This window comes from Cebidichthys violaceus, unplaced genomic scaffold (assembly GCF_023349555.1).
Source record: "Cebidichthys violaceus isolate CVI_PGR_0920_01 unplaced genomic scaffold, fCebVio1.0.p SCAF_77, whole genome shotgun sequence".
NCBI classification, from domain to species: domain Eukaryota; kingdom Metazoa; phylum Chordata; class Actinopteri; order Perciformes; family Stichaeidae; genus Cebidichthys; species Cebidichthys violaceus.
The window spans coordinates 884,110-911,915 of NW_027176961.1; the positions used below are offsets into that span (position 1 = coordinate 884,110).

Below are 27,806 nucleotides of genomic sequence, written 5' to 3' on the forward strand. Positions count from 1 at the left end.
CCTGTGAGAGGAAATAAAAAGAGAATTAAGGACAATGTAGTGACCCCGGTGCTTATCAAAAAAGTCACCACGGTTGCTGATTGTTTGTTCTGACGCATGGCATAAATAACGAAGTCCAGTTTCCAATATAGGCATTTTATTTGTCACGTAAACAGGCCAATCACTTTCTCTGTTGTTATCCATTTCATCTACATAAACCAAAGAAATCCAAACATTTATATTCATTAAATGGTCAAAAAATGTTTGCTCCTGCTAACTCAAGTGACCCCTGATTTTATTAACCTGTGGCCTAACTGACAGCGGCACTACGCCCCCAAGTGGTGGGAGGCTGTATGAAACAAAACAATAACGAAATGGTTCTGACAGAAACTAAAAGAGAATTTCATGCAGATTAAATTCCAGTTGTGGAGAGAAACTACTCAAATATCAGAGTATTTCTACACTGAGGTATTACTACTTTTACTAGATCAGAGTTCTTATTCAACCGTTTGATTGTTAGCATGTTAAAAACTATAGTTCTTTCTTGGTAGAAAAATTATATTTGTAAATAAAAAACAAAAAATATAAAACGTCATGACGTAGCAGGCTTCCTACGTCATGACGTAGCAGGCTTTCTACGTCATGACGCAGCGGCTCCAGCTGGACGTCGTTCTGTTCGTATTGAGCTCAGAGGAGCAGACAGCTGCAGAAGGTCCGCATTAAACCCGTGATTTAGGGTTTAAAAACTACGTTTAATCAGCCACCAACACACGGGGGTCCGGGACTAACGGGACCAACCCGGGAAACACGAGTCTGGAGGGTTTCGTCGCTGCCAGCAGGTTTTATAACCTCCAGGTGAGTTTGACCCTCGGCCTCTGTTAGCTTGAAGCTAAAGCTATCTGTGTTTACAGCACAAACAAACATGTCAACAAACTATGTTAGCTTGAAGCTAAAGCTATCTGTGTTTACAGCACAAACATGTAAACAAACATGTAAACAAACATGTCAACAAACATGTAAACAAACATGTCAACAAACCAACGTGAACGTGCTCATGTTTCTTCTAGAATAGATTTTACTAGCTCTGTATTAGTTAGCCACGGAGGCTAGCCAGTTAGCCAGGTGTATCATGGCTTCAGACGGCCGCGGCTACTAGCATGCTAGTTAGCATGTAGCATGCTAGCAAAGTTGGTCGACTTGCCTCTGCGGTGAGCTCCGGTTACAGGTTGTTTGTTTGTCAGTGTGTTAGCCGGGACTGCTAACTGTTGTTAGGTCTAGTTAGCACCGGTTACTGCTGGAGGACTAGTTAACACTGGTTACTGTTGGATGACTAGTTAGCACCGGTTACTGCTGGAGGTCTAGTTAGCATCAGTTACTGCTGGAGGACTAGTTAACACCGGTTACTGTTAGATGACTAGTTTACACTGGTTACTGTTGGAGGACTAGTTAACTTGTGGTTACCGCTGGAGGACTAGTTAGCCCCGGTTACTGCTGGAGGTCTAGTTAGTACCGGTTACTGCAGGAGGTCTAGTTAGCATCAGTTACTGCTGGAGGACTAGTTAACACCGGTTACTGTTGGATGACTAGTTTACACTGGTTACTGTTGGAGGACTAGTTAACTTGTGGTTACCGCTGGAGGACTAGTTAGCCCCGGTTACTGCTGGAGGTCTAGTTAGTACCGGTTACTGCAGGAGGTCTAGTTAGCATCGGTTACTGCTGGAGGACTAGTTAACTGGTTACTGTTGGATGACCAGTTAGCTTCTGGTTACTGCTGGAGGACTAGTTAGCACTGGTTACTGCTGGAGGACTAGTTAGCTTATGGTTACTGCTGGAGGACTAGTTAACACTGGTTACTGCTGGATGGCTAGTTAGCTTATGGTTACTGCTGGAGGACTAGTTGGCACCGGATACTGCTGGAGGTCTAGTTGGCATCAGTTATTGCTGGAGGACTAGTTAGCACCAGTTACTGTTGGATGACTAGTTAGCTTCTGGTTACTGCTGGAGGACTAGTTAGCACTGGCTAGTGCTGGAGGTCTAGTTAGTACCAGTTACTGCTGGAGGACTAGTTAGCACCAGTTACTGCTGGAGGACTAGTTAGCTTATGGTTACTTCTGGAGGACTAGTTAACACTGGTTACTGCTGGATGGCTAGTTAGCTTATGGTTACTGCTGGAGAACTAGTTAAAACTGGTTACTACTGGATGGCTAGTTAGCTTATGGTTACTGCTGGATGACTAGTTAGCACCAGTTACTGCTGGATGACTAGTTAGCACCGGTTACTGCTGGAGGTCTAGTTAGCAGCAGTTACTGCGGGATGACTAGTTAGCACTGGTTACTTACTGTATTGTGAAACTCCGAATCAGGAAGCTGTTCTAGTGTAAATGTAATCTTGTGATTTCTTCCTCTGTTGGATCTTTGTATGTTTAACAGAGTTCAGTTAGAACCACTGAACTAAACAACATATGTTAGTGAAGACACGTTCTTCAAAATAAAAGCATCAGAGAATCAAGCTCTAACGTTTTAGTGATGGTGTAAATATTTAGTAAACTAACTCCATCGATCATCAGCTGTTCATGATGAGATCAATTCATCTTCTCTGATTCATGAATAAAGACAGAAGCTGGAACCAGACCATGAGAAATGATTATATTTATAATATATATTTATAATTTATATATATATATATATATATATATATATATATATATATATATATGTATGTGTGTGTGTGTGTGTGTGCGTCCTGAGGGGGGGGAGCCTGTTCTGTTTCCTGTCTGGGAGGAAACGGTGAACGTCTGAGAGATGTGAAGCTGAAGGATCAGAGGAGCTGTCACTCAAACCAGGACCACGCCCCCTCCAGCAGCAGCAGCCAATCAGCACGCAGCCTGGAGGTGAACGCAGTGAGTAGTGGGAGGAGTTAGTTCAGGTTATAAGAGTTCTTATTGTTTGATAAACAGTCAAAGCTACAAACTGAAGGAGGGACGACAACTATGACTCCCAGGGTACATTTCACCTACAAACATCCAATCACTGAGCTTCATGTTTAAATACCCCCCCCCCCCCCCCCCGTCCATAGCATCAGCCGCTGAGGCTCATGGGTATTTCAGTATGTAGAGAAACACTGAACTGATGGTGTGAGTGGTTGTTGTTCCACAATCTAAGAGAGTGGAACAGGAAGTCTAGTTGAGAAGAATTTAATCAACAGCTGTGAAGGAGACTGAAGTTCTTCTTCTAATGAACTTAAAGTTTAACTCATAGCGTCATGGAGTTTAAATGTGACGTGTTTAAAGGAGCTAGACATCCTGTTATCAGGCCTCGTGGTTATCGTCTCTTACCTGAGAGGAGTCTCGTGATACTCAACACTGATTGTTTCTAAAGTTAGTTAAAGTTAAAGTCAGTGAAACACTCTATTCTACCGTGACTCATTCTGTTGAGTCGTCTTTCTTCTTTCTGCTCCTCAGCTTTAATGAAACGAGGTGTGAAACAGAATCATGACGAGCTAACATTAAACTCAACTTTAGTTTTAATCAAGTTAAACCTGTTTGTTTAGTTTGACATGTGTCTCTCTCTGTCTGTCTGTCTCTCTCTGTCTCTGTCTCTCAGGACCATCATGCACCTGAAGTCGTATCCTAAGCTGCTTCGTTCAGAGTTGTGTTTGGAGACGTCTCATTGCAGCAGCCTGTTTGTGAGGACCTGCAGCAGTAACCATGGCAACAACAACCTCATCAGTCGCCTCCCGCCGGGCGTCATCTCCACCAACAAGCTCCGCCCTAAAGCCTCGCCAAGCGCCGCCTCGCAGCCTCGTTCGCCGTCTCCGCTCTGCGAGGACAACGCTCTCCGACTGCACCGGACCACCGTGGAGGACACCGATGCCCCGCTGGACGTCTGGACCGTGATCCGGCCCGGACACGTCCGGGAGAAGATCGCCATCTTTGCTTCAGATGCCGAGCGCACGGACAGCGGTGCTGGCGGCGAGCGCACCTCGACCGATGACTCCGACGGGACGCTGCCCGTGTGTCCGAACCATGGCGCCGTGTCGGGACCGTCGAGGGCCGGGAAAGCAAAGGGAAGCTGGGAGGAAAACTGCAGCGCCAAACGGCGCCGCAGGTCGGGAAGCAATCAGAACCTGCAGAAGGACTCGAGGACCCGGGTCCAGGACGCACAGCGACCGTATCCACGGCACTCGGGCGGCGAGGCGGTGACGGAGGAGCAGATGGTGTCGGTGGTGGAGATGGTGGCGTTCCTGGAGCAGAGAGCCAGCGAGCAGCAGCCCGACTCCAAACCTCTGCTCGCCCTCCAGAGGAGCTCCACCACCATCACGCTGTCCAGAGCTCCGCCCCCAGATGTCCGGGGGGAGGAGCCAGAGAGCGTCAGAGTGTCGGACATGGTGGCCAAGCTGGAGTCCGAGTGTCTGAAGAGGAGGACGGAGGGAGATCTGTCGAGGAGCAACAGCCTGAGGACGGTGGGACGCGTGCTGCTCGCCGCCGGGGACCAGAGCCACGCCCCCTTGTACCAGAGCCCCACCCCCTGTCGACCTTCATCCCCATCACTGCCAATTGCTCAGAGTTTGGGCCGGGAGCCAACCAGCTACTCTGAACCAGCTATGACCACGCCCCCCTCAGGTGAGGCCAAGGGGGCGGAGACACTTAAAGAAACTCCACCAGAGGAGGAGGAGCCTCTGCCGGGCTTGTTGTTTTTGTCTCGGCCTCCCGCCTCTCAGCCCCACCCCCCTCCCAATCGCTGTGACTCTATTAGCCAATCGGAGGTGAGGAGGAGGAGGCGGGCAGACCGAGCTCAGGAGGACGAGGTCGTCGTTCCTCTGGTCCGGCGTGCGTCACATGACTTCCTGTTGATGCGTCGGCGGCTGCAGCAGCTTCTGGAGCCTCGTGCGTTCCTCTCAGCGCTGCCTCACCACCTGCTGCTGAACATCCTGACCCGGCTGCCCACGCTCAGCCTCGCGGCGCTGAAGTGCAGCTGCCGGTTCTTCCTGTCGGTCATCGAGGATTACGGCGTCCGTCCCTCCGACTCTCTGTGGGTGTCTGACCCGCGGTACCGAGATGACCCGTGTAAACAGTGTAAGCGGCGGTTCGTCCGCGGCGACGTGTCTCTCTGCCGGTGGCACCACAAGCCGTTCTGCCGGGCTCTCTACGGACCCGGGTACTGGATGTGTTGCCGCGGCGCGCGCAGGGACGCGCCCGGCTGCAACGTGGGTCTCCATGACAACCGCTGGGTACCGGCGTTTCACAGCATCGACGTCTACAGGAGGGGTCGCCATGACGACTGAGAGACTACGGTCCCATCATGCAACAGCAAGTCAGACTTGTGTTTAAAGGTGAACTTCTGCTCCTCACATGATCTGAACCAGAGGAGGAGGAGTCTCAGACAGGACCTCCTCCTCCCACCACGTCATCTGTTGACTCTTTGATCACAGATCAGATTCTTCATCTTCATCAGGATGAAGAGTCAGATCGTTGTGTGTGAGGAGGCGGAGCTTCTGCAGAAGAAGAATCCATTACCGTTGTTTACACTTGTATATAAATCATAAAGAGTTTAAAGGAAACATGAACGATCGATAATCAGTTCTTCTTAACGTGGCCTTGAGTGTGGAGACGCTGCAATATTACAGATTATAAATATATATAAATATATAAATGAGCAACAGAGAGTTCTGTTTTTAAGGCTGTTTTCCTTCGTGTTGCTTGAATAAAGTTCTTTCTCATCAGTTCTTCAAACAGACTCGACTCGTTTCACGTTCGCAAGGAAACTTTATTTTCTGTCCACATGTTTTAAATCTTTAAATGTCTCCGTCCTTGTTTCACCGACGACGTTGTGCTGCTGCTGTGATGTCATCGTGGACCCCGTGACATCACACAGACCCTCCAGCAGCTGGAAGTAGTTGTACTTGATGTCGTACTCCATGTCGTACCAGAAGTTCACTGCACAGAGAAACAGTCACACCTCAACTTCTGATGACGTCGTTTATTTACTTCTAACTGATGATGTCACCGGGAGTCACAAATCAGCAGCGTCTGTCTGTCTGTCTGTCTGTCTGTCTGTCTGTCTGTCTGTCTGTCTGTCTCTCTCTCTCTCTCTCTCTCTCTCTCTCTCTCTCTCTCTCTCTCTCTCTCTCTCTCTCTCTCTCTCTCTCTCTCTCTCTCTCTCTCTCTCTCTCTCCAGGTACCTGCGATGCAGCGGTGTGTGGTGCGTTCAGGTACCTGCGATGCAGCCGTGAGACTGCTGGACGTGGTGGAACCACAGTGACGGGAGGTACAACATCTCTCCAGCCTTCACACTGCAGCGGAGCGGCCGAGCTCTCTGGTACTCAGGGTACCGGTTCAGGTCTGGGTCCAGAGGGTCCAGGGGGATCCACGGGACCTGATGGGGGGGGGGGGGGGGGGTTAGGGTGAACTGCAGGTTTTAAACAGAACAGAACGCTGAGATTAACTGGCAGACACCTGAACGCACCTTCTCAGAGTCACTTTGATCCACAACCTCAAACTCATCGTCTTCTCTCTGACGGTAGACAGCCGGCTGATAAATGCCTGAGGAGAGGGGTTACTATGGTTACTGGATACAGGTTCCTATCTCACGGTCTGAGGACGTCCCAGGGAACCTTCCACACCGTCACAGACCGACTCCACCAAAACAGAACATACCAAACTAACCCTAACACCACCAATGAGCTGTCTCAGGGTCTCCCTGTCTCAGTGTGTCCCTGTCTCAGTGTCTCCAGCCACGGCTGCATCAGGTACCTGCGATGCAGCCGTGTCCCTGTCTCAGTGTGTCCCTGCCTCAGTGTCTCCCTGTCTCAGTGTGTCCCTGTCTCAGTGTCTCCCTGCCTCAGTGTCTCCCTGCCTCAGTGTCTCCCTGTCTCAGTGTGTCCTTCAGGTACCTGCGATGCAGCTGTGTGGTGCGTGTCCCTGTCTGTGTCTCCCTGCCTTAGTGTCTCAGTGTCTCCCTGTCTCAGTGTCTCCCTGCCTCAGTGTGTCCGTGTCTCCCTGCCTCAGTGTGTCCCTGCCTCAGTGTCTCCCTGTCTCTGTGTCTCCCTGCTTCAGTGTCTCCCTGTCTCAGAGTGTCAGTGTCTCCCTGTCTCAGTGTGTCCTTCAGGTACCTGCGATGCAGCTGTGTGGTGCGTGTCCCTGTCTGTGTCTCCCTGCCTTAGTGTCTCAGTGTCTCCCTGTCTCAGTGTCTCCCTGCCTCAGTGTGTCCGTGTCTCCCTGCCTCAGTGTGTCCCTGCCTCAGTGTCTCCCTGTCTCTGTGTCTCCCTGCTTCAGTGTCTCCCTGTCTCAGAGTGTCAGTGTCTCCCTGTCTCAGTGTGTCCTTCAGGTACCTGCGATGCAGCTGTGTGGTGCGTGTCCCTGTATGTGTCTCCCTGCCTTAGTGTCTCAGTGTCTCCCTGTCTCAGTGTTTCCCTGCCTCAGTGTCTCCCTGTCTCTGTGTGTCCCTGTCTCAGTGTCTCCCTGCCTCAGTGTGTCCGTGTCTCCCTGCCTCAGTGTCTCCCTGTCTCAGTGTGTCTGTGTCTCCCTGTCTCAGTGTGTCCCTGTCTCAGTGTGTCCCTGTCTCAGTGTCTCCCTGCCTCGGTGTCTCCATGCCCCGGTGTCTCCCTGCCTCGGTGTCTCTGTGTCTCCCTGTCTCTGTGTCTCCCTGTCTCTGTGTCTCCCTGTCTCAGTGTCTCCCTGTCTCAGTGTCTCTGTGTTGTGGATAACATGACGTTACCGTAGGGGATGAAGGGTCGGTCAGTGGGGGGTAGGAGGAGGAAGGTCTTCTCTCCAGAGATCACACAGTAGAGGTTCTCATAGTGGTCTTTGTGCACTAAACACACACACACATCACACACGTTAAACACACACGTTAAGCACACGCACACACACACACACACACACACACACACACACACACACACACACACACACACACACACACACACACACACACACTCTATCTGACGGGTGTGTGTGTTGTGTTCAGTCTTACTGGAAGTTACAGCGCTCTCCTCTCCTAACCAGAAGTTCACAGCATCTGGTAATTTTCCTCGAAGAAAAATAGAGAAAGTTAAATGTCATGAAAATAATAGTGTCTTCATCTGATGCTCGTAAATGAATTATATATATATATATATATATACACACACACCGTATTTTCCGCACTATAAGGCGCACCGGATTATAAGGCGCACCTTCAATGAATGGCCTATTTTAGAACTGTTTTTATATATAGGGCGCACCGGATTATAAGGCGCATAGAATAGAAGCTACTACAGTCAAACGTTTGACTGGGGTTGCGTTATGCATCCACTAGATAGAGCTGTGCTAAAGGGAATGTCAACAAAACAGTACCGGTGTTTACCGCTATTACTTCGGCGACGCCCCTGACTACGGTAGCCGTAATGCTGCAAGCGGTGCGGCTTTGTAGTTTACCAGTCGTACTGCAACATTTTGACAGAGCGCCGTGTACAACCAGTATGGATCAACCAATTAACCAATTGATCCATATATAAGGCGCTCCGGATTACAAGGCGCACTGTCGTTTTTTGAGAAAATTAAAGGCTTTTAAGTGCGCCTTATAGTGCGGAAAATACGGTGTATATATATATATATAATTATATATAATTATATATATATATAATTATATATAATTATATATATATATATAATTATATATATATATATATATATAATTATATATATATATAATATCTATATATATATACTATTATATATATATATATATATATATATATATATATAATTATATATATATATATAATATCTATATATTATTATATATATATAATATATATATACTATTTTATATATATATAATATATATATACTATTTTATATATATATATATATATATATATATATATATATATATAATAATAATTAAAACTAAACACGTAATACCATGTTAAAGGAAGAACAAACGTCAGCTCTAACTACGCGCCATCTTGTATTCTACTGCTGCTCCTCAGGTAAACGGAGTCTCAATAAGTTTATTAACTCTAAACCACGTCACCTGCATCACCTGATCCACCTGAACCGTTACTGACACGTTTAAACTAGTCCGGACGGTTTGTGATCGTTACACGTGAAGTAACGGGAGAAGTTAGCTAGCTGCTAGTCAACCCCCCCCTCATGTCTCCAGGTCTGAGCATGCTCAGTAGTGCCCCCCCCTCTCACCGAGTGCGTCGCTCATCCAGGAAACATGAGGCTCGACATCGTCTGTGAGCTCTGGAAGCTCCTCAAGAAGGTTAGAACATTGTTTCTGAACATAGAAGACTCCACCACGGTGCTGCTCCTGGAGACACAACGACAACACAATCATAACAACACACAACAACAACAACCACAAACAAAACAACACAACCACACACACACTATTCAGATCCTCTACATAAGTAAAAGTACTAATACTACATCATGTCTCACCTTCCCCTCGATGACGTCACTTTAACTTTATATAATGTATAATAACACTATTATAAAATATATAATAACACTATTATGTAATGTATAATAACACCATTACATAATCTATAATACTATAATAAAATATATAATAACACTATTATAACATATATAATAACACTATTATGTAATGTATAATAACACCATTACATAATCTATAATAATACTATAATAAAATATATAATAACACTATTATAACATATATAATAACACTATTATACAATATATAATAACATTATATAAAGTATAATAACACTATTATAAAATTGATAATAACATTATAAATCTATAATAACACTATTGTAAAATATATAGTAACACTATTATACAATGTATAATAACACTATTATGTAATATATAATATTATAAAATATATAATAACACTGTTATACAATGTATAATAACACTATTATATAATATATAATAACTATTATATAATCTATAATATTATAGATTATATAAAGTATAATAGTCTCACCTTCCCCTCGATGACGTCGAGCACAGCAGAGAAGCTCATTTGTCGTTCCTCCGGCATCACGAAGCGGTTGCCGTTGACGGCGTCAGCGTAACCGTGAGGGGTCACCGCCACGGTTACGACCTTTGACCCCACCTTCTCTCTGTGGACCAAACAGGAAGCTGTCACATCCTGACACCACAGAAGAAGACGAACAGCGCGAGGTGGGCGGGGCTTCCTTCCTCACCTCAGGTATTCCGGTGTCCACCTGGTCAGAGCCGGCCAATGGCTGCAGGCGTTGCGGATGATGCAGGGCTTGTTTGGACCAATCCAGTCGCGGTAGAACTGCAGCGGGTCAGGTGACTCCTCCAGGTAAGGCACTGATTGGTTCAGATACAGATCTGAAAGGTAATCAATAAACAACCTGATTGATCTGCTGAGTCACAACTGTGAGCTGTGTTCTGTATGGAAGTACTACCAGTGAGTAGTAGTAGTAGTGGTACCAGTCACTACTCACTAGTACTACCAGTGAGTAGTAGTAGTAGTGGTACCAGTCACTACTCACTAGTACTACCAGTGAGTAGTAGTAGTAGTGGTACCAGTCACTACTCACAAGTACTACCAGTGAGTAGTAGTAGTAGTAGTAGTAGTAGTGTTACCAGTCACTATTCACTAGTACTACCAGTGAGTAGTAGTAGTAGTGTTACCAGTCACTACTCACTAGTACTACCAGTGAGTAGTAGTCGTAGTGTTACCAGTCACTACTCACTAGTAGTACCAGTGAGTCGTAGTAATAGTGTTACCAGTCACTATTCACTAGTACTACCAGTGAGTAGTAGTAGTAGTAGTGTTACCAGTCACTATTCACTAGTACTACCAGTGAGTAGTAGTAGTAGTGGTACCAGTCACTACTCACTAGTACTACCAGTGAGTAGTAGTAGTAGTAGTAGCAGTAGTGTTACCAGTCACTATTCACTAGTACTACCAGTGAGTAGTAGTAGTAGTAGTGGTACCAGTCACTATTCACTAGTACTACCAGTGAGTAGTAGTAGTAGTAGTGGTACCAGTCACTACTCAGTAGTACTACCAGTGAGTAGTAGTAGTAGTGGTACCAGTCACTACTCAGTAGTACTACCAGTCAGTAGTAGTAGTGGTACCATTCACTAGTACTACCAGTCACTACTCAGTAGTATTCATGATAATTAATATATTACATTTTAATCAGGTTTATAATTCTGTTCTCATCCCTTTAAGGATAATTTACCTGATTATAACAATAATCATAATAATGATCATAATAATAATTATGATGATGATGATAGTTAAAGTCTCATAGCATTAAATCCTGTGATTCAGATTTGTGTCCCATTAAATGCAGTACAAGCTCATGTAGTAGTAGTAGTAGTAGTACTGGTAGTAGTGGTAGTAGTTGAAGCAGGAGACGTAGAAAAGTACCAGTATCTGTAACAGTAGTAGTTATAGTACGAGTACTGGTAGAAGCAGCAGTGATAGGTGTAGAAGTGCAGTAACTGTAGTACTGGTAGTAGTACTAATGATAATGATGAACTCCACAGATAACCAGTTGGGCTTTGAAGCCAAACATGACACTGACTTGTGTCTGTAACAATCATCAGTTCTTGTTCCGATGCCTCTAAAGCTTCTGATCGAGTTGATCACAGTATGTTAAACGGAGACCAGGACGTGAGAATCCGGTGTGACTGAACGTTCACCACACCACGTTCACCACACCACCTTCACCACACCACGTTCACCACACCACCTTCACCACGCGACGTTCACCACGTACACCACACCACCTTCACCACACCACCTTCACCACGTACACCACACCACGTTCACCACACCACCTTCACCACACGACGTTCACCACACCACTTTAACCACACCACGTTCACCGCACCATGTTCACCACACCACGTTCACCACACGGACAAAGTGAAATGTGGTAAAAGTGTCTCAGCCCCATGTTGGTTAGCAATGGTGTCCGACAAGTTGTTTTTAATTTATATAATGATGATCTGTCCAAGCAATGAAAGCCTGTAATACTGATGTATGATGGGTAATACTCTGGTTAACCACATTATGTATGCAGATGAGCTGGTGATTCTAGTGAGTCACTGGTCTGTCTCTTTGTTAGGCCCTCACAGGCCTCCGTACTTTAGTGTTCTGTGTTTATGTATTACATGGACCCTGAGTCTGAAATAAAGTTGAATTGATTAAAAAACGTATCCGGTTAAAAGTAGTAGTTATAGTACTAGTACTGGTAGTACTGGTAGCAGTTGAAGCAGGACAGTAGTAGTTGTATTATTAGTACTGGTAGTAGTTGAAGCAGGACAGTAGTAGTTATAGTACTAGTACTGCTAGCAGCAGCAGTGATATGTGTAGAAGTACAGTAACTGTAGTACTAGTATTACTAGTAGTACTAGTACTACTCTCTCACCGTGAGCCTCCAGTGAAAACTCAGTCACACGTTTCTTCACAGACTCCATTTTGTTTCCCCGTCATCACACACAAACAACCGGAAGTTCGTCACGCGGCCAACGTCAGATACGTGATCAGGTATGATGAAATAATCATTGATGATCGATTCTGCCCGTCAGACCTCTGCGGACATCACGGCGCCATGCTGCTTTGTTTACATCTGCTGCGCATGTGCGGAGCTCCCGTCACTGGCGTGATTGAGGTGAGCAGGTTCCCCCTGCAGGAGGGAGGATGAACTGCACTGTAGTCATTACGATATTAAAAGTAACATTTATATCAATAATAATTTAAATAACATGAATCATAATTTAAATAATATCAATACTGTAAATAATATTAATAACACTGTAAATAATATTAATAATACTGTAAATAATCTGAATAATAATGTAAATTATATTAATACTGTAAATAATATGAATAATAATGTAAATTATATGAATTATAACGTAAATTATATTAATTCTAAAGTAAATAATATTCATAATAATGTAACTTATATTAATTATAATGTAAATCATATTAATAATAATGTAAATCATATTTGTAATAATTTGAATAATAACTTGAATAATAGTAATACTAATTTGAATAGTAGGAATGCTAATATATTTGATAATAACTTGAATAATATGAATAATAATGTAAATAATATGAATAAAAAGCTGAATGTTGGTGATAAACTGAAGAATGAAGTGTTCTTTAAACTAGACAACAGGATATAAAGGAGTTTATTTTTTCTTCTGAATGGTTTATTTCTAATATGTATTGTTTATTGTTGTTTGATATTTTACTTTAGTTCTGTTTGAACGCTGTGAAGCTTGAATGAATGAAGTTAATGAAAAAAGTTCTTCAGATGAAGTGAAGACCTGCAGCTGAAGTCTGTGTGTTGATGAGTTCATGATTGGATGCAGCTGTGAGTTCTCAGTCTGGATCTCAGTCTGGATCAGGTCCTGGATCAGGTCTGAAGGTGCTTCACTCATGGATGAATCAGCGTTGGAACGTTACTTTGATGACTCTATTGCAAATGTGAGTAAAAGATAAAACTTTATCTAAATCAGTTTGTTCCTCATGTTTGAAGTGACGTTGTTTAGTTAGAAAACCAAACTAACGTTGTTAGTTGTTAATGAGATAAAAACGTGTCTTCATCCTACAGATCTCATCATCAGTCAAATATCTCTGAAAGGAGGCGGGGCTAAATGTTGAGATGGAGGGAAACTAAAACGTGTTATTTTAATATTTCTGGTCTGAAACAGCATCATGAGGTTCATCTTGTGTTTGTGTCAATATATCCAAAAATGAACGTGTAGATCAATAGAAGAAGAAGAAGATCAATAAACTGAATCCACAATGAGCCCTTTAAGGACTTCTCTTTAAGTTGGAAACAGCAACTTTCAGTTTAATGGTGAGAGATATAGATTATCATTATTATAATAATCATTAGAACCATTAATATCAATCCCTTAGTACAGATGGATGATGATGATGATGATAACTAATAAATTAAATGGTTGTTTTATTTATTTTTACTGCAGGACTCCGCCTTTCTTTTGGGGGAAGAGCTGGACCTTCAGAGCCCCGCCCCCTTCAAGGCTGGGCCGAGCAGACAGGTGGGGGAGGAGCTAGACCTCAGCTTCCTACCTGATGAACTCGGTACGCAGGATGAGCCGGGTCGCATCACTGATGATGCAACAGGTAGGCTGACTGAAAGAGGGGCGTGGCCTCTGGGAGGTCACATGATCACATCTGTGCTTTGCTTTCAGCTGACAGTCAGACGGTCGCTCTGGACGTGTCTCAGGACAGCGGCATCTGTCCGGGCTACAACTCCCAGGATTCCACAGCAGCAGCAGACCCCCAACAGGGGCCGTCCATGTCGGGGGGTGTCTCCTCCTTCTGTCCTATGACTCCTATGACACCCATGACACCTGTGACACCTGTGACTGAGAGGTCAGGAATCATCCCCCAGTTACAGTAAGTTACTGCTTCATCTGTAGTACTGCTGCTTCATCTGTAGTACTAGTGCTGCTTCATCTGTAGTGCCGCTGCTTCATCTGTAGTACTAGTGCTTCATCTGTAGTACTAGTGCTGCTTCATCTGTAGTACTTGTGCTTCATCTGTAGTACTAGTGCTGCTTCATCTGTAGTACTAGTGCTTCATCTGTAGTACTAGTGCTGCTTCATCTGTAGTACTTGTGCTTCATCTGTAGTACTAGTGCTGCTTCATCTGTAGTACTAGTGCTTCATCTGTAGTGCTGCTGCTTCATCTGTAATACTAGTGCTTCATCTGTAGTGCCGCTGCTTCATCATCTATAGTGCCGATGCTTCATCTGTAGACTAGTGCTTCATCTGTAGTACTAGCGCTTCATCTGTAGTGCTAGTGCTGCTTCATCTGTAGTGCTAGTGCTTCATCTGTAGTACTAGCGCTTCATCTGTAGTTCTAGTGCTGCTTCATCTGTAGTACTAGTGCTTCATCTGTAGTGCCGCTGCTTCATCTGTAGTACTAGTGCTTCATCTGTAGTACTAGTGCTGCTTCATCTGTAGTACTAGTGCTGCTTCATCTGTAGTACTAGTGCTTCATCTGTAGTGCCGCTGCTTCATCTGTAGTACTAGTGCTTCATCTGTAGTACTGCTGCTTCATCTGTAGTACTACTGCTTCATCTGTAGTACTGCTGCTTCATCTGTAGTACTACTGCTTCATCTGTAGTGCCGCTACTTCATCTGTAGTACTAGTGCTTCATCTGTAGTGCCGCTGCTTCATCTGTAGTACTAGTGCTTCATCTGTAGTGTCGCTACTTCATCTGTAGTACTAGTGCTTCATCTGTAGTGCTAGGGCTTCATCTGTAGTACTACTGCTTCATCTGTAGTGCCGCTACTTCATCTGTAGTACTAGTGCTTCATCTGTAGTGCCGCTACTTCATCTGTAGTACTAGTGCTTCATCTGTAGTGCTAGGGCTTCATCTGTAGTACTGCTGCTTCATCTGTAGTACTGCTACTTCATCTGTTGTACTAGTGCTTCATCTGTAGTACTGCTGCTTCATCTGTAGTACTAGTGCTTCATCTGTAGTACTGCTGCTTCATCTGTAGTACTAGTGCTTCATCTGTAGTGCCGCTGCTTCATCTGTAGTACTGCTACTTCATCTGTTGTACTAGTGCTTCATCTGTGGTACTGCTGCTTCATCTGTAGTGCTTGTGCTTCATCTGTAGTACTAGTGCTGCTTCATCTGTAGTACTACTGCTTCATCTGTAGTACTAGTGCTTCATCTGTAGTACTAGTGCTGCTTCATCTGTAGTACTACTGCTTCATCTGTAGTGCTTGTGCTTCATCTGTAGTACTAGTGCTTCATCTGTAGTACTGCTGCTTCATCTGTAGTACTCGTGCTGCTTCATCTGTAGTACTAGTGCTTCACCTTTGGTACTGCTGCTTCATCTGTAGTGCTAGTGCTTCATCTGTAGTATTAGTGCTTTACCTTTGGTACTGCTGCTTCATCTGTAGTACTGCTGCTTCATCTGTAGTGCTAGTGCTTCATCTGTAGTACTAGTGCTTCACCTGTGGTACCGCTGCTTCACCTGTGGTATTGGTGCTTCAACTGTAGTACCGGTGCTACAGATATTCATCCGTAGTATCTGTAGTATTGGTAGTACTTCAGGTACTGTGTGAAAATCTAACATACCAGGTTTCCCACTTGACTGCTTGAACAGTGTTTAAAGGCTACTGTGTGTGTGTGTGTGTGTGTGTGTGTGTGTGTGTGTGTGTGTGTGTGTGTGTGTGTGTGTGTGTGTGTGTGTGTGTGTGTGTGTGTGTGTGTCGTCTGTCCACAGGAACATCGTCTCCACAGTGAACCTGGGTTGTCCTCTGGATCTGAAGTTTATCGCCCTCCAGGCCAGAAATGCAGAGTACAACCCAAAGGTACCGGCTCTCTCTCAGTACTTCAGGTTCAGCCGAGGCTCATGGGTATTGTAGTGTTCTTTCTGTTATGTTTATTGGCCTTTATTTATGTTTAGCTTAGATTGAGCATTCAGCTGTGGTCAGCTTAGTGTAAGCACACAGTAAACATGGTTGTTGTTGTTGTTGTTGTGTTTCAGCGTTTTGCGGCCGTCATCATGAGAATCAGAGAGCCCCGAACCACCGCGCTGATCTTCAGCTCCGGGAAGATGGTCTGTACAGGAGCCAAGAGGTCTGTCTGCGCACCTGTCTGTCTGCGCACCTGTCTGTCTGGTCACCTGTCTGTCTGCTCACCTGTGTGTGTGTGTGTGTGTGTGTGTGTGTGTGTGTGTGTGTGTGTGTGTGTGTGTGTGCGTGTGCGCGCACGCAGTGAGGAGCAGTCCCGACTAGCAGCCAGGAAGTACGCTCGGGTGGTCCAGAAACTGGGCTTCCCCGCCCGCTTCCTGGACTTTAAGATCCAGAACATGGTGGCCAGCTGTGACGTGTGCTTCCCCATCAGACTGGAGGGTCTGGTCCTGACCCACCAGCAGTTCAGCAGGTAAAGAGCATGTAGAGGACAGGGGCTTAGCCTAGCTTAGCACAAATACTGGAATCAGGGGGTTAGGGTTAGTAAAAGAGAAAAAATCAGCTTCCAACAACTACGAAGGAGCATATAACAGAAGTTAACTTCTGGTTCCTGTTAGCTGACAGTTTCTGTTAGCCTCTAGATATTTTCAGAATAAAAGCCTGATGGTCTCCACAGTTATGAACCGGAGCTGTTTCCAGGCCTCATCTACCGGATGGTGAAGCCTCGTATCGTCCTGCTCATCTTTGTGTCGGGGAAAGTGGTTCTGACCGGTAATAAAACTGACTTCATCTACAACAAAGGATTAAATATCTTGAGTTAAGATCTGTCTCATAGTTCTGGTAAGGCGGTGTGTAGATAGAATCTGAATTGTAAGTCGCTTTGGATAAAAGCGTCTGGTAAATGACTAATGTAATGAGTTATTTAGTACGTGATTGTTGTTTACTCATGAAGACACTGTTTTATGATGATGATGATGTCGCCGTCTTACATTCCAGGAGCCAAAGAACGAGCGGAGATCTACGAAGCGTTTGAGAACATTTACCCCATCCTGAGAGGCTTCAGGAAACAGTGAGGCCAACCTCTGACATCACTTCCTGTTTATTTGTAAATAGATAATTTATTTTGTTGGTTAATGAGTCCTGTAAGAAAATAAATTATCAAATCTTTATTTCCTTCTGTATATCTGAATATATATATTGAATATCCATCAGTGATGAAGGTCACATGTTTTTACTGTAAAATATAATTTATTACAGAACCAGATCCTGTCTAGCATTAGTACTTCAATCACAATACATGAAGTACCTTTTCTGTGTACTTTAATGTCAAAGGTTCAGCCTGTTTGTGTGACTTTGAGATAAAAAGCTTTTTGTAAAAAACTCAGATTATTCAAAAAGTACACAATTAAAGTACTTCATATTATTTGTGCAAGTAGTCTCAGAAGTACTGAATCCAAAGATATTAGGTTCATAAACTACTTCTGGAAGAAAGTTCTTTCTTTTTTATCCCTTAAAGACAAAAAGGCCTTTTAATTCTCTGGAGGGAAATTAACCTCAAATGTGGCTCAATTATAAAATATTATATTCTAAAATATAATTACATCATAATATAATTATATTATTATATTATTATTATTATTAAAATATTATATTTTATAATATAATCACAATAATAAAACAGACTCAACAGGAAACGTTTCTACTAAAGTCATATTTATTACTAAAACACTTTAATATTTCACACAATAATAACTGAGGTCATCATGCTGAGTGGTTCTTCCTCTGGAGAACATGATCAGACAAACTCTCAACCTCAGAGACGTGAGACAGCAGCTGAGAGAGGGACGAGTTCTGAGAGACAGACAGACAGAGAGAGAGTTAACGAGGTTCACCTCATTTAAATAAAGACCATGACATCATGTGACCCACCAGCTGAGCCAGATGGTCTCCAGTCAACGGACTACAGCGGACTGAGTTCAGCTTCTCCTCCACAGTCTCTATGAAGTCCAGCAGCACCTTCACCAGGTCCACCACGAACCTGAACCACAGACCAGGAGACATACCGGTCTCATATGAGCTACAGCGCTGGACCCGGAACCGGGTCTGCAGGACTCTGGATCCTGATGAGCCAGGATTCTTACCTGTGCAGGTGAGCCTGAACCGGGAGGTTGGTGCGACCCAGTGGTCTCATGAGTCTCTGCCTCAGACCATTCTGGTCCTTCAGGAGGTCCTGCAGGTGACCGCAGAACATCTGCAACATCTGGAACCTCCGAGCTGCAGGAGACTCTGTTCATTTAGACGTTTACACACAATCTAAAATCTCCTCATTTCACTCTTCAATCTTTAAAGTTTGAAAACATCAGCAGACAGTCCAGATGTTCTCTTCAACAGATCAGTGTGTTTGTTCTGGTTTGTGAAATAGAATAAGACTAAAACTCACTGAGGTAGAAGAAGAAGACTAACTCACTGAGGTAGAAGCTGTGTGTGACGTCGGCGTTCTTCTTCTCTGTCAGCAGAAGCTCTGTCTGAAGCTGCAGCTGAAGAAGAAAAGAGGATTCAGCTCATGTCAGACGAACAGGATGTGATGTCACAATGAAGTGTACCTGGTCCAGCTGTCTCTGCGTTCTGATTCGCTGCTCAGCCTTGTGCAGGTGAGAGGAGAAGGCGGGGCTCAGCCTGGAGGAGGCGGAGTCTATTTCCTCCTGAGGACAGGTAGAGTTCATTATTTAACAGAACTGGAACCTTTTTTGGACCTCGTTTTTATTTGATCACTTAAAATTTAATTTAATGTTTCTATTGTTATAATAAGTGAGTCGATAAAGTACATGAGGCTTCAGTCCCTCTAACAATGACTATTATTAATATAGTCTTTTAATAATAAAGACTATATTAATAATAATAATATAGTATTTATTAATAACATAATTAAACTTCTGACCTGAGACAACACCTCTCTGGAGACACATCTGAACAACAAGCTGACAGCTGGAGTCACTGAGAACGGAGACAAATCCCACTGAAGCATCTGAAACAGAGAAACATAGTCTGAGTTTGTTCAGCGTTTTCTCCTTTAATGTTAAACAAAGTAACTTGTGTCCTCCACCTGAAGGTTCTACGACACACACACACACACACACACACACACACACACACACACACACACACACACACACACACACACACACACACACACACACACACACACACACACACACACACACACACACACACACACATTAAGGTAGGGGTATTAAATTAAAATTCCAAAAAGGTCCAGATTGAGAAAATCTCCACGTGCAAATGTCCAGAAAATTACAATAATATCTTAATATTGAGAGAGAGAGAGAATAGATAGATAGAGAGAGAGCGCGAGAGAGCGAGAGAGCAATAGATAGATAGATAGATAGATAGATATCTGAGTGACACCTTGAGGTGGTCTGCTGTCAACCTGAGGTGAAATGATTTCGTAACGATGCACCATTTCCTCTTAATAATCGTCACGGTCTCTGAACATATGAGACACTCTGGTTTTAAACTGTCCGTGTGAAGAATGAACCTATAAGAGTTCATTGTTGGTTAAAGACTTTGGTCTCTCTGACCACTTTTCTCTTTTTGGAGAACTTCATGTGAAACAACTTCTCTGACTCACGTAATTATGCTCCTGCCCTTCGTTCCCTTTCCTCGTCTCTCCCCTGTGTGTCTACATCTCACTCGAGTCAGGAAACGTGTCAGAATACCCATATTTGATTGGCTGAGCTGCATCATGTGACGGGATGTACAACTCATATAATTGGTCGGTTTGTTTCCTGAACCACTGACCGAGTGCCGTAAAGGCTAGAAAAGCTGCGCCGATTAAAATATAGGCGGTCCGTCAAAATGTGTTTTAGATCCAGGGTCCGGATACAACGGCGTCTGGGTCTGAATCCGGACCGCGGTCCGCCTATTAGTGACCCCTGCATTAAGGCCTCTAGACGTGAGGAAGACGAGCATCAGAATGAGGAAGCAGAAGGATTTAAGTGACTTTGAACGTGACGTGGTTGTTGGTGACAGACGGGCTGGTCTGAGTATCTACTGGGATGTTCACCCACAACCATCTCTAGTGTTCACAGAGAACGGTCCTGAAAGAGAAGAGGTCCAGCATCAGAGGTGAGAGGAGGAGCAGAGCGGAGATGATAGAAAGACGACAGTCACTCAAACAACCGAGGTCTGCAGAACACGTCTCTGAACGCACAACATGTGAACCTTGGGGCTCCAGCAGCAGAACACCGGGTCCACTCCTGTCAGCTCACAGGAGCCTGAGGCTACAGGCTCAACATGTGACAACAGAAGATAGAAAACGTTGTCTGGTCTGATGATTACATTTACATTTCATTACATTTCAGTCATTTAACAGACGCTTTTATCCAAAGCGACTTACAATTCAGTATCTATCCCAAAATGTCTCCCGTAGACGCAGCTACGGGAGACATTTTGGGGTTAAGTGTCTTGCTCAAGGACACATTGACATGAGACTAGTGGAGCAGGAGCCGGGGATCGAACCGCCGACCCTCTGATTGAAAGGCGGCTCTGCTCTCCACTTAGCCACGGTCACCCCATGATGATGATCATTCAGACGGTCGGGTCACAATGTGTAGGAAACATGAAGCATGGATCCATGCTGCCTCGTATCAGTGGTTCAGGCTGCTGCTGGTGTAATGGTGGTGTAATGGTGGGGGGGTATTTTCTTGGCACACTTTGGGCCCCTTAGTACCAGCTGAGCATCATTTAAGCTCCACGGCCTCCCTGAGTACTGTTGCTGACCGTGTCCATCCCTTTATGATCACAGTGGACCATCTTCTGATGGAGACCTCCAGCAGGAGGACGCACCACGTCACAAAGATCAAACGTCTCAGACTGGTTCACTCTCCTCACATTCACAGTCTCCACATCTCAACACAGAGCAGCTCTGTGATGTCATCACACATGATGACATCACACATGATGACATCACATCAACATGGAGCAACATCTGTGAGGAACACCTCAGACTCAGCACAGGCTCAACACCTCGTTGAGTCTGTGCTACAAGAACTAAGTTCTGAAGGCAAAGGTCCAACCTGGTACTAACAAGGTGTACCTAATGAAGTGGCCAGTGAGTGTAGAGTGTGAGTGTAGAGAATTTCACTCGAAGCCGATGTAAAAGTAATTATCACAGGACAGAGTTGTACACATACAAGGTAACATGTCAAGACTGCTCAGTTTCAACTCGAAGCCACAGGTTTATATAGTTGTGTACACGTACACACACACACACACACACACACACACACACACACACACACACACACACACACACACACACACACACACACACACACACAGGACAGTTTCCCTCACATGAGATAACAGATGGGCTTTTCATCCCACAGAGGAGGGAGAGACATGATATCTGGATCCTCACTTCACCCTCTGTTCTCACACTGAGGTCACCCTGGTTAACAGTGAAAGTCATGGTTGTAACTTGGCTCAGAGTAGTGCTGTCATCTCAACAGATTACACTTCCCCCCTCCTGACCCTTTGGCCCTCACACATGCGACCACTTGGTCTCCCTAAGTGTCAAAGGAAGTTCAGCCAGTCAGGTCACATGAGGTAAGGCTCCTTGGGCAGATCTCCATTGTAGGATAGGAGAATCATAATTAGTCTTAGATTTTCTACAACATGTGTATATAAAGCAGAGCTACAGCTCCACCAGAGAGGTTCATAAAGAGTCTGAATATTAATGTCTTTAGTTTATCAGCTGTGTGACAAGAGAACTTTAACAGGACGGACACCGAGCGAGGAGTTGGTAACACGGAGTCCGTTAACCGAAGAGAAGCTTCACACAGAACCGTAAAGAGTTCAGTATCACGTTAACGATTCCTCTTACCGTTCACACACCGAGACGTCCTCTCTCAGGTCTCTACATCAGCTCAACTGAACCCGCCAAATCTTCTTGTTCTTGTTCTTGTTCTTCTTCTTCGTTTATTTGGATGTTTAACGGCAGCTGTTGCTCGGCTGCCCCCTGCTGGAGGGAAAGAGCTCCTACAGGTTCCTCCTGGAGAGAGTTCTCACTTACAGACCGTTAGGTAGCGGTAATGCGCCATGAGAGTTGTTTGCCAACCTGCCAATAAAGAATTAAAAGAAGAAGAAAAAGCGATGACGCTGTTCCCATTGGCTCACACAGCTTCAGCCGTGTGAGCCAATGGGAACACAGCTACACCCGTTCAGTCCTCACAGAGACAGGAAGTCTTCTCTCTCCTCTACTTTATCAAACAGTACTTTACACATTTGGACCAGAAGCGACATGTTTAATGTTTTCTTGTAAGTAAACAAGGCCTCGCTTCCGGTTTGTAGAGCTGCTAGCAGGCTAACGATGCTATGCTAACGTTAGCTCATAAACAATGTGTAACGTTCGTTAATGTATGTTATCTAGTAAACTTAATACTGTTAAAACATCTATTATCATTAATATATTGTGTTCATAGCAAACGAGCTAATGGAGCTAGCTCCTCCAGCCTGTTGCTCGTTGTTGATGATTGTTGTTGTTGTTGTCTTCTGCAGTGATTTCACCGTCTGATCTCATTACCACCGAAGAAGAAGAAGAGGCAGAGGACCGTTAAACCGTTAAAGACTCACTTCCGGTTTGATAGGAACGAGATCAGCGTCCTGCTGTAGATCGACAGAGTGGAGCTGCTTCTCCAGTGCGTGTGTGTCCGCAGAGAGACAGAGACAGACAGACAGGCAGAGACAGGACATACAGAGACAGGACATACAGAGACAGGACAGACAGAGACACAGACAGAGAGACAGGCAGAGAGACAGGCAGAGACACAGGTGAGCAGACAGATAGACAGACAGGTCCAGATGGGGAACAGTGCTCTGAAGTCTCACCTGGAGACCTCCCAGAAGACCGGAGTGTTCCAGCTGACGTCAAAGGGGCTTCAGGAGGTGAGACACACCTGTTCTGTGATGACGTCATCGTGTTTACACTTAAATATTTACCTGAAAATAATCTGATGTTTACTCCAAAACATGGAAAAAAGTAAAGTCACGACATGCTGGGACCAGAGCATCTCACATACAAATACACATATATATGTATATGAATTCATACATATTAATATATATATATATATATATATATATATATATATTAATACATATATATGTATAGATATATATTAATATATTAATACATATATATACGTATATATATTAACATATTAATACATATATACGTATATATATATATATATATATATTTATTAATATATTAATACATATATATACGTATATATATATATTTATTAATATATTAATACATATATATTAATATATTAATACACATATATATGTATTAATATATTAATACATATATATATATATATTTATTAATATATTAATACATATATATATATATGTGTATATATATATTTATTAATATATTAATACATCTCTTTTAGTTTCCAGAGGAGCTTCAGAGACTCACCTCTAACCTTCGGACCGTCGATCTGTCGGCCAATAAGATTGAAGTTCTTCCTCCTGCCGTCGGGAACTTCCTGCATCTCAAGAGTCTGACGCTGAACGGGAACCGACTCGGTGAGAGATCCGACTGTTGATGTTGTTGTTGCTGATCTGGTTCTGATCCGCATTAACCTCCAGATGTTTCTGTCCTCAGCCGGTCTCCCCAGTGAGATCGGGAAGCTGAAGAAGCTGGAGACTCTGAGTCTGAATGGGAACCGGATCCAGCAGCTGCCCCCCACTCTGGGCCAGCTCAGAGCTCTGAGGACCCTCAACCTGTCCGGGAACCAGATCTCAGAGTTCCCCCCCGGACTGGGAACCCTGAGGCACCTGGACCTGCTGGACCTGTCCCGAAACCAGATCAGGAACGTTCCCGCAACCGTGTCCGAGCTGCAGACCATCGAGATCAACCTCAACCAGAACCAGGTATCACGAATCTCCCGGTCCGGTTCTGACCCGACGCTCGTGTTTACTGATTTTATGAACCTGTGACGTCAGAGGAGCTGCTCTCATTATTATATCAAACTAATGTCTTTTAACTAGTTTTACTTAGTCAACTTTATTTATAATTTATTTAAACAACAAACTAGTCTTCAACCTTTAGTTCTTTAAAGAGTGTTAGAGCTGCATTCTCTCTAGTGTCCACCAGGGGGCGACTCCTCTGGTTGTATAGAAGTCTAGTCTAAAATGACTCTACTTCTCTCTTGATTTATTCCCTCAGTAAACATTGTAAACATGAGTTTATGGTCTCAATCTCTAGTTTACAGTCTTCTTCAATACAGCATGATGTTCATTTAGTACATTATGGTCCATTTAGAGTCAAACAGACCATAAAGCAGGGGATGATTTAGGGGCGAGGCTACACAGTGATTGACAGGTCTCAGTGTCACAGACTAAAGAACACAACGTTCTACTGTATGAAGATTAACTCAAACAAACCAACAACCACAGGTGTCAGTAATCCAGGTTCCAGGTCTGAAGTAATCCGGTCCTCCTCCTGATCCAGATCTCGGTGCTGTCGGCAGACGTGTCCCTGTGTCCTCGTCTGAAGGTCCTCCGTCTGGAGGAGAACTGCCTGGAGCTGTCCTCCATCCCTCAGTCCATCCTGGGGGACTCCCAGGTGTCCCTGTTCTCAGTGGAGGGGAACCTGTTCGAGGTGAAGGACCTCAGAGACCTGCAGGGATACGACAAGGTCAGAACCACTTCCTGTCACGATGCATTCAGGGTCTGTGGGAGATAACAGGAGATTATAGAGCACACAGCAGGTCTGTGATTGTAATCCCTCACTTAAAACTGCAACAGATATCATAGTGTCTGGTGGTTTCTAATGGTCTGTAATGGTTTATACTGGTCTATAATGGTTTATAATGGTCTGTTATGGTTTATAATTGTTTGTAATGGTCTGTAATGGTCTCTGATGGTCTCTGTTGTTCCCCCTTCAGTACATGGAGCGTTTCACCGCCACCAAGAAGAAGTTCGCCTGAAGACCATCAGCGGCGAGTCTGAACCGTGGAGCGTCACCGTGGGGGGGCAGGGTCAGCTGAGACTCCGCCCACCACTGCTGCTGCTGCTTCTTCTTCTGCTGCGAAAATACAGACCTCCTCACAGCCCCCCCACCCCACCCCCGCTGCCTGCTGGACTTTATGAGAAGACCTGCTGCTTCCTGTTTGATACAGTTAACCTTTGAGACAGACAGACAGACAGACAGACAGACAGTCTCTGAGATGACATGAAGAAACCGATTTACCACCAGAGAAGAAGAAGACGGAGCTGTTTGTGATGGTAAACCTTCACTGTGTTTCCAGGCGACAGCAGAGACTCAGGGAAACGTTCACACAACGTTCACACATTCACCAACATTCACACAACGTTCACACAACGTTCACACAACGTTCAACAACGTTCACACAACGTTCGCACGTTCACCAACATTCACACAACGTTCACCAACGTTCACACAACGTTCACCAACGTTCACACAACATTCACCAACGTTCACACAACGTTCAACAACGTTGACACAACATTCATCAACGTTCACACAACGTTCACCAACGTTCACCAACGTTCACCAACTTTCTCCAACGTTCACTAACGTTCAACAACGTTCAACAATGTTCACACAACATTCACCAACATTCAACAACGTTCACCAACGTTCACACAACGTTCATCAACATTCACCCAACGTTCACACAACGTTCACACAACATTCACCAACGTTCACCAATGTTCACACAACATTCACCAACATTCAACAACGTTCACACAACATTCACCAACGTTCAACAACGTTCACCAACGTTCACACAACGTTCATCAACGTTCACCAACGTTCACACAACATTCACCAACGTTCACACAACGTTCAACAACGTTCACACAACATTCACCAACGTTCAACAACGTTCACACAACGTTCACCAACGTTCACTAATGCTTGTCTCTTTAAATTATGATGTTCTTTCACCTTTAAACTGGTTATATATAAACTGATGTTTGTAGACGAAGACACAGAGTTCAAGATGTTAAGTGGATGAAAAGCTGATTTCCCAGAATGCAGTTTGATTTTAGTCATCACCTAAAGAGCCTGAAGACAAACAATTACAGCTGAAAGAGTTCAATAAACTAAATCAGATATGATATGAATCTATTTAATTTAAGATGAATCAATAATTATTAGTAAAATACTGGACGTTAATAAACAAGTTCCTACAGAAACGTTCTAGGATCTGAAGCTGATTTCATAATTGATTTATTAAAATAAAACCTCGTTAATGAATCACTTTAATCATCTTCTGTCTTTGACTCTTTTGTGTTTAGAAATGAAGGTTTGTGCCATAAATAATATTATTAACATTATGAATATGGATATAATCGTCATATAATATGACTATTATATGAATAATAATAATAATAAGGAACAAACGTCTTATTTACATGTTTAGACTGTTTCTTTAATATTAAATCTTTGATTTGCATGTTTACATCTTTTCTCATTTTCAAGCATGAAGCATGTTTTAAACTTTAATCAGAACATCTTCCTTATATATAATATATATATATATGTATGTATATGTATATTTGTATATATTATATATTAGTACCCTCCCCTGTGTATGAGGAGCTTGTCTCATCGGGTGAAACTTTTACTGAAATAAAAGCAACAGTAACACAAAGAAACGTCTCTTAACTGTACAATCACAGTAGTACTAAATACTACAAAGACATAGAAAACTACAACAGAAGTATGCAGTTGTTGTAGTAGTAGTAGTAGTAGTACAGCAGAAGTATAAAGTAGTATTAGTACAGGAGAAGTATAAAGTAGTAGTAGTTCTATAAAGTAGTACAGTAGAAGTTTAAAGTAGTACAGTAGAAGTATAAAGTAGTACAGTAGAAGTATAAAGTAGTTGTAGAAGTATAAAGTAGTAGTAGAAGTTTAAAGTAGTACAGTAGAAGTTTAAAGTAGTACAGTAGAAGTATAAAGTAGTAGTAGTAGTACAGTAGAATAGAAGTGTATATTAGAAGAAAAGGGAAATACTCATGTAAAGAATAAGTACTTCAGATTTGTACTTTCATGTCCATACTTGTACCTGAGCTGTGATGTCACACCACTAGGTGGCGGTCATGCGCAATGAAACCTCTCTCACGCACAAATACACACGCACGCACACATTCCTGAGTGAGATCAACAACTCGTGTCAAACTGAATGGCAGAATGTAAAACACACTTCCGGTGACGTCATCAATGTTTACCTCAAAGTTTAATAGAAATGAACGTTTAAAATAGTCTGTTGTCGTTAGTGACAGTTATCGTCGGTTGTGTGAAATATCATAAAATTCTGCTCTGCAAAT

General features: G+C 43.7%; 5 protein-coding genes across 9 annotated transcripts; 3 read left to right on the forward strand and 2 right to left on the reverse strand.

Annotated features, from left to right (window-relative positions):
* The first annotated feature begins 628 nt into the window (after positions 1 to 628).
* Positions 629 to 5,703, forward strand: fbxo34 (F-box protein 34). Of its 2 annotated transcripts, none has more exons than XM_068737188.1 (3): positions 629 to 834; positions 2,727 to 2,878; positions 3,582 to 5,703. In XM_068737188.1, exon 3 carries the CDS (start codon positions 3,589 to 3,591, stop codon positions 5,260 to 5,262), a length of 1,674 nt encoding a protein of 557 aa, XP_068593289.1. In that variant the 5' UTR covers positions 629 to 834; positions 2,727 to 2,878; positions 3,582 to 3,588; the 3' UTR covers positions 5,263 to 5,703. The 2 variants fall into 2 exon arrangements, with proteins under 2 accessions (XP_068593289.1, XP_068593290.1); XM_068737189.1 differs by having other exon boundaries at positions 2,727 to 2,869.
* A 20-nt stretch (positions 5,704 to 5,723) lies between these two features.
* jmjd7 (jumonji domain containing 7) lies at positions 5,724 to 12,561 on the reverse strand. Of its 2 annotated transcripts, none has more exons than XM_068737191.1 (9): positions 12,364 to 12,561; positions 10,150 to 10,303; positions 9,927 to 10,065; positions 9,161 to 9,278; positions 7,953 to 7,997; positions 7,695 to 7,790; positions 6,444 to 6,520; positions 6,194 to 6,353; positions 5,724 to 5,914 (listed from the first exon to the last, which is right to left on the reverse strand). In XM_068737191.1, exons 1-9 carry the CDS (start codon positions 12,410 to 12,412, stop codon positions 5,745 to 5,747), a joined length of 1,008 nt encoding a protein of 335 aa, XP_068593292.1. In that variant the 5' UTR covers positions 12,413 to 12,561; the 3' UTR covers positions 5,724 to 5,744. The 2 variants fall into 2 exon arrangements, with proteins under 2 accessions (XP_068593292.1, XP_068593291.1); XM_068737190.1 differs by having other exon boundaries at positions 7,953 to 8,009.
* A 794-nt stretch (positions 12,562 to 13,355) lies between these two features.
* tbpl2 (TATA box binding protein like 2) lies at positions 13,356 to 17,485 on the forward strand. Its single transcript, XM_068737234.1, has 8 exons — positions 13,356 to 13,433; positions 13,940 to 14,099; positions 14,168 to 14,375; positions 16,223 to 16,310; positions 16,487 to 16,578; positions 16,717 to 16,884; positions 17,089 to 17,183; positions 17,409 to 17,485. The coding sequence occupies exons 1-8, from the start codon at positions 13,386 to 13,388 to the stop codon at positions 17,483 to 17,485; spliced, it is 936 nt and encodes a 311-aa protein (XP_068593335.1). The 5' UTR covers positions 13,356 to 13,385.
* Positions 17,486 to 18,104: 619 nt separating this feature from the next.
* haus2 (HAUS augmin like complex subunit 2) lies at positions 18,105 to 22,521 on the reverse strand. Of its 3 annotated transcripts, none has more exons than XM_068737247.1 (7): positions 22,318 to 22,521; positions 19,351 to 19,437; positions 19,016 to 19,114; positions 18,880 to 18,949; positions 18,554 to 18,698; positions 18,342 to 18,450; positions 18,105 to 18,263 (listed from the first exon to the last, which is right to left on the reverse strand). In XM_068737247.1, exons 2-7 carry the CDS (start codon positions 19,435 to 19,437, stop codon positions 18,174 to 18,176), a joined length of 600 nt encoding a protein of 199 aa, XP_068593348.1. In that variant the 5' UTR covers positions 22,318 to 22,521; the 3' UTR covers positions 18,105 to 18,173. The 3 variants fall into 3 exon arrangements, with proteins under 3 accessions (XP_068593348.1, XP_068593347.1, XP_068593349.1); XM_068737246.1 differs by having other exon boundaries at positions 18,554 to 18,686; positions 18,853 to 18,949; XM_068737248.1 differs by having other exon boundaries at positions 18,554 to 18,686; positions 22,318 to 22,515.
* Positions 22,522 to 22,571: 50 nt separating this feature from the next.
* On the forward strand, positions 22,572 to 26,742 carry lrrc57 (leucine rich repeat containing 57). The gene is made up of 6 exons (XM_068737245.1): positions 22,572 to 22,751; positions 22,992 to 23,378; positions 23,894 to 24,029; positions 24,109 to 24,377; positions 24,958 to 25,143; positions 25,394 to 26,742. Exons 2-6 carry the CDS (start codon positions 23,295 to 23,297, stop codon positions 25,433 to 25,435), a joined length of 717 nt encoding a protein of 238 aa, XP_068593346.1. The 5' UTR covers positions 22,572 to 22,751; positions 22,992 to 23,294; the 3' UTR covers positions 25,436 to 26,742.
* The last annotated feature ends 1,064 nt before the right edge of the window (positions 26,743 to 27,806 follow it).